This window comes from Diaphorina citri, unplaced genomic scaffold (assembly GCF_000475195.1).
Source record: "Diaphorina citri unplaced genomic scaffold, Diaci psyllid genome assembly version 1.1 scaffold5874, whole genome shotgun sequence".
NCBI classification, from domain to species: domain Eukaryota; kingdom Metazoa; phylum Arthropoda; class Insecta; order Hemiptera; family Psyllidae; genus Diaphorina; species Diaphorina citri.
Genome location: NW_007383250.1, coordinates 1 through 5,979, shown reverse-complemented (window position 1 = coordinate 5,979; position 5,979 = coordinate 1). Strand labels below are relative to the sequence as shown.

At 39.1% G+C, this 5,979-nt stretch overlaps 1 protein-coding gene across 1 annotated transcript; it reads right to left on the bottom strand.

Moving 5' to 3' along the window:
- Positions 1-1,936: 1,936 nt before the first annotated feature.
- On the bottom strand, positions 1,937-5,968 carry LOC103521754. The gene is made up of 5 exons (XM_026832283.1): positions 5,816-5,968; positions 4,724-5,005; positions 4,542-4,571; positions 2,464-2,578; positions 1,937-2,122 (listed from the first exon to the last, which is right to left on the bottom strand). The coding sequence occupies exons 1-4, from the start codon at positions 5,825-5,827 to the stop codon at positions 2,567-2,569; spliced, it is 336 nt and encodes a 111-aa protein (XP_026688084.1). The 5' UTR covers positions 5,828-5,968; the 3' UTR covers positions 1,937-2,122; positions 2,464-2,566.
- Between the last annotated feature and the right edge of the window lie 11 nt (positions 5,969-5,979).

Sequence of the window (5,979 nt, the reverse complement as noted above, 5' to 3'; positions counted from 1 at the left end):
CATGTGACCATAGCGTGACTCAGTGAATCAGTAGGTACTGGACATTGGATAAAAACTACTATAGTAAGACATAAGGCAGCCACTATAAAGTGAGTCAGTACTCTTTAGTCACTTCTCTGCTGGAATACAACTAGTCCCTTATAAGGTGAAGACAACTTTGAAGTACAAGCCCATTAGCTCTTTGTGGGTCTCAAATCAGTGTCTAACAAACCTGTTACAAAACTATTGGTGGTTTAGTGGTTACCACAGTGGACTATGGATCTAGAGGGTGGTGGTTCATATCCAAACCAAGTCTTGAAATTCATCAAGTTGTAATCTAGGAACCTCAATTGTGACAAAACTTTGTCAATCATTCAAATTATTATAATTATAATTTTTATACTTTTTCAATTTTGGTGCTATAATAGTTAGCATAGTGTACTTCAGACCAAGAGGTTGGTGGTTTGAGTCCAAGTCAAGCCATCAAATTTAAAATAGTGCATCAATTGAGCATAGATATTTGTGAGCAGTCATGCTTTACACAATCAAAAATTCCTTTTCTTGCATTTTGTTTCAAGAGATGTTGGTTTTAAAATGGAAGTAAAAGGACAAGCAAGAATGAAGAGATGAGGAAACCAAAGGAATAGATCCCATATTCTTTATTATCACAGTATTACTTCTCATACATCTTATACCATATGGGGACTGGGGACATACTTATTACTTATCTATCATTAAATACATAATGAAAAAAGTGTTTCACCACCACTTTTATTTCAATTTGATTAAATTTCCAAATATGACACAGTAGACACAGTCTTAACAAAATAAACCAAACATTCCATAATGTAGGAACTTCATCAATAAATTTTATTGTTTCTCTTGCTGAGTCAATGCCCCAAAAACAGGACTCACTGATAACTCCCAACCCTGTTGTGATAAGGGACTGATAAGGTAATACCTAGTGATAAGGAATACTTTGTAATAAGAGAAAATCGGATTTGCATGATATAAGACTTTGGGTGTGAATATTAATGTGTTTGTGAATGATATTATGGTATTGCATAACATAGAGTAAATACAGGAGACAATATTGATTTTAGGAATACTTTCCAATAACTAGGAGTAAGGTATGTGGATGACAGAAGTGTAGATATAGAGAGCACTGATATAAGTACCTGTACCTCAGATAATCGAATGTACACAGCACAACTCTAACACGACTTATCGGCTTATATCGCAATATTCATTAAAAAAAAAAAAAAAAGTTTACCACGTCCTGTTACAAGCAGATCTCCCAAGCGTTCTCGGAGACAGTGCCCAAACAGTCTCTGAGCTCTGAGTTAGCTCAGACATAACGTGTGGTTCTACCACCCCAGCTGTTTGTTTGTGATATCACAATGGTCCGCTTGCAAAGGATTTTTTACTTTCCTCATCCTATAGGAAGGAAAGTAATGTAGGCTTTTTTTCCTAAATGGTTAGGAATTAAACCCACAATTTGAGAACTACTCTTGGAGAGGAAAAATAATAAACACATTGCAACATGATTTCGGCATTAATTCCATTCCTCGTTGTTTTGTCCATAAAAACAAACATTTTCTGACTTGATATCATTTGTCATATTGTTTGTTTTGTCCCCACAGCGTCCAAATTTTGCCAAATTTTTACGCCAAAGAGACAATTCTTGAGACAAGATGCAAAATTTTACATGACCACAAACTCCTTCCTGTTTCTAAACAGAGTATTGTGTCTCTTCTCGCCCATCTGATGAGAGACATACTACGGGATGGGCATGCTACGACACAGACCACATGCCACCCGGGGCGAACATTACCTACCCTAAACCGATCTTGAAGAAAATCAAGCATTATTTTCTGTGGAGAGCCTAATCAGTTGTTTACTTGGAGGGTAGGCGCGTCTTCGTTATAAGCGCTAGACCGCGAGTTCGATTCCCGCCGGGGCGAAAGGTTTTCGAAATCCATCGTCACCTTTATTATTCGCATGTTCCAGAGAATGTCCACTTGTTGATTGTACACATGTGGAGCTTTGCATCAGGTGCCGGAAGCTGGTCTGACTGAGGCTGTTAGTACTACAGGTGTTGAAACTTTGCGTAGAAATGTTTGTAGAACTTGACAGGCTGTACCTGCTGAGTAGAATAGATAGTCAGTGGACAGCCTAATAAATTATTATAATTATTATAAACTAAAGGTGTGCAAACAGTCGACCAGCCGTCGATTCCCAATAATTTCACATCGATTTACTCGGATCCCACCTGCCTCGGTGGTGTAGTGGTCAAGGCGCCTAGGGTTCCCTTTATCAAACCTCTTTGAAATCTTCTCCCTCACTCTAGCCTTTTAATATTTAAAATCCTTTGGCCTGTCATATACGATCGACTCCACAGGCAACTTTGAATAACTTGCGTTTATTATTTATTTCTTTCTCGGGAAGAAATTGAGAAGGTGATATACCTAAATGGATACTTACCTACTTGTATCTGAAACTATGGAACTCCGTACACTGCTCTGGGCAAAATATTCCACTGCTCTCAGTACCTCTTCATACGATACACTTCTCACGGGACGATGATTCAAATAGAGGACTGGAAAATAATAAAAATAATTATGTACACCTCTTAATAGAATGGTCAGGAATGCCAATGATGGCGATTTTAATTAGAGTTAAGCACCTACACTTTATTACTTTTTACTTTCCTTATCCTATAGGAAGGAAAGTAATGTACCTAATCGGGTCAAAATTTCGATGGTCAGTTTTTAGTGCCAAAACACGTTTTAAGGTCCCTAGAGCCTAAATCCAAAGTTCCAACCATTGGTCCGTCTGTCTGTCTGTCTGTAAACAAAATATCTCGAGAACGGTAAGAGCTAGAGACTTGAAATTTGGTATGTAGATGTCAAATGTAACAAGGATGCGACACGAAACTTTTGGTTGAGATAGGTGCTGCCGTTGGTGGTATTTTTACCGCTTTTTGGCGGTTTTTGACCGTTTTTTTTTTGGTTATTTTACACCAGAGCCATACAATGCAATCATTTTTTTTTTCTTTTTTATATTGTATACAGGGTGGTTCGTGATTTTCGAACCACGCTTATATCTCAGAAACGGCTGGGGATTAAGGAATGAAATAAACGGCATCATGTAGATGAAATTTTGATGATTAAAATGGCTTTTTTTAAATTTGCAATTTTTTTTGCAAAATGGCCCATTTTTTGCCAAATATAGGTCACTCTTATGGGAACCCCTATTTTTTATTTAATTTTTGGAATCAGCATAAAATTTTAATTAAAAAAATGTATTCACTCGAAAAAATTTGCTCTGCAAAAATTTGCACAAATCGCGATTTTGTGTGCGTCAGTGACCCCAGATTTGATGAACAACGCAGTTGGTCCTGAGTTAGAGCGAAGAATGCCTTACTGTGTACAAACAGATGGATCTCATTTTGAACAGCTTTTATAAATTTGTTTGTTGTTGTTGATTGTTGTTGAAATAGTTAAGTGAATAATACAAAAACTAAAGAAATAATTAAGAAATTGTTTTTCTTTCTCACAGTGTACAGAATTTTTGTAGAGCAAATTTTTTCGAGTGAATACATTTTTTCAATTAAAATTTTATGCTGATTCCAAAAATTAAATAAAAAATGGGGGTTCCCATAAAAGTGACCTATATTTGGCAAAAATGGGCCGCTTTGCAAAAAAATTGCAAATTTAAAAAATGCCATTTTAATCATCAAAATTTCATCTACATGATGCCGTTTATTTCATTCCTTAATTCCCAGCCGTTTCTGAGATATAAGCGTGGTTCGCAAATCACGAACCACCCTGTATAGTGTGCAAGTCACCCATCCATTTATTGGCCTTTTTCGGCGTAGCTTAACATAGGTGACGCTAAAACCGGTCTTAAATCCTTAAATGATCGACTGAAGTGTTATCTAAAGCTTTCTCGCTTTGAGTTCATAGGTCGTCGCGACAAATTTCGAGATCAGAGCTCATTTGTGTGAGAAAATGTGAAAAAAATCCCCCAAAAACCAGTTTTTTTGGTTTTTTGGCTTTATGGTTTTCTGGACAAAATTTGCACCACCATTTTCGTGATCCTGGTAAAAAGACCTTTAATTTGATATATAGGTCGACCAGGTTTGGACAAGTCCTTCTATGGGAACAGACAGACAGACAGACAGACAGACAGACAGACTGACAGACGGACAGACTGACAGACTACACAGACGACACCGAAGCGAATACAATAGTCCGTCCCTTATACCTTTTTATTACTATTGTAATAATAAAGGAAGGACGGACTAAAAAGGGATTTGATAAAGGGAGCTGTAACTGCTGAGGTCTCATCGTCCCGAAAGCAATCGTTCCAAGAACGAACCCTATCTGTTTAGAATAAAGTTTGACTCAGGTGGTAACTGAACTGGCGACCTACTGCTTACAAGGCAAACACACTACCCTATAGGTTAACTAGGCCGGAAACCTGAAATTATTTACCATATAAAATTTCATTTTAACCCCTTCAAGCACAACGGCCTCTATTAACCCTTCCAGGCTCACCTGTTTGGACACATACTCCCGACACGCCCCCTGTATGGTAAAGTAAACAAACACGTTCTCTATCTTCGCGTACTCGTTGCCATGACGACCGCCCGGTATCAGCCAATAGTAAGGCTCAAGGTCATGCTTGGATTCAAAATGGCGGCGAACCGATTGGATTTCCTCTGTGGTGATTTTCCAGCCTGTATGGTAAAGTAAACAAACACGTTCTCTATCTTCGCGTACTCGTTGCCATGACGACCGCCCGGTATCAGCCAATAGTAAGGCTCCAGGTCGTGTTTGGATTCAAAATGGCGGCGAACCGATTGGATTTCCTCCGTGGTGATTTTCCAAAGGAGGAGGGAGTCGTTGGTTTTCCCGATGGAAATCAAGTGGTGGGTGTGCGAGGTAAAATAGACGCGGTCAGTTGATAGTGGCAGGGTGAGGTAGATGTAGCTGTACATAAGTGGATCTAAGGGAAGTTTCTGAAGAAAGTTTTCAGTCTCATTCTGGCAGTATAAGCAGGGTATATTCTATTCTATACGCGCTAGGTCGCGGGTTCGATTTCCGCTCAGGGAAACATTATCATAAACAGTTAAGGTTTGTTCTCAGAACAGCTGGCTTTCTCCTATTTATCTCTTTCCTTTTGGGACGATAAGACCTCCGTTTTTACGAACATCACACGACTTTCCTTATCCTATTGAATGGTGCTTATTTGGGTGTTCTGTTGTAACATTTACAATATCTCTAACCGTTTAGTAAGTATAGCGGTCGAAACCCGCCAAAAAGCGGTCAAAATACCACCAACCGCAGCACCTATTTTAACCAAACGTTGTTGCATAATTGTCACATTTGTGAATTACATACCAAATTTCAAGTCTCTAGCTCATACCGTTCCCGAGATATTGTCAAATTACACCGAAAACCGAAAGCGGTAAAATGCCGCCAACCGTTGCACCGGTCTTATCCAAAAGTTTCGTGTCGCATCCTTGTCACATTTGACAGCTACATAGGTACCAAATTTCAAGTCTCTAGCTCTTATCTACCGTTCTCGTGATATTTTGTTTACAGACAGACAGACAGACAGGACCAATGGCTGAAACTTTGAATTTAGGCTCGGACCTCAAAACGTGTTTTGGCACTAAAAACTGACCATCGAAATTTTGACCCGATTACATTACTTTCCTTCCTATAGGATAAGGAAAGTAAAAATGCTTCTGGTGGGATTGAACCCGCGCCCTCCTGTTTACCAGGCGAGCGTCTTGTCCACTACTCCACCGAGGCAGAATACTTACATGTACACCCATTTCCGTGCGAGTGCTGAACTCAGCGGCATTGAGTTCCGGAATTATTCTGAACTGTACCACTGGGGTTCTTAATAGAGGGGTCTGAATGGTCTTCACACATTTCAAGTTGGACTTCAAGTGGAAGCGGTACTTGAACTCGCTGTCTCCAATTA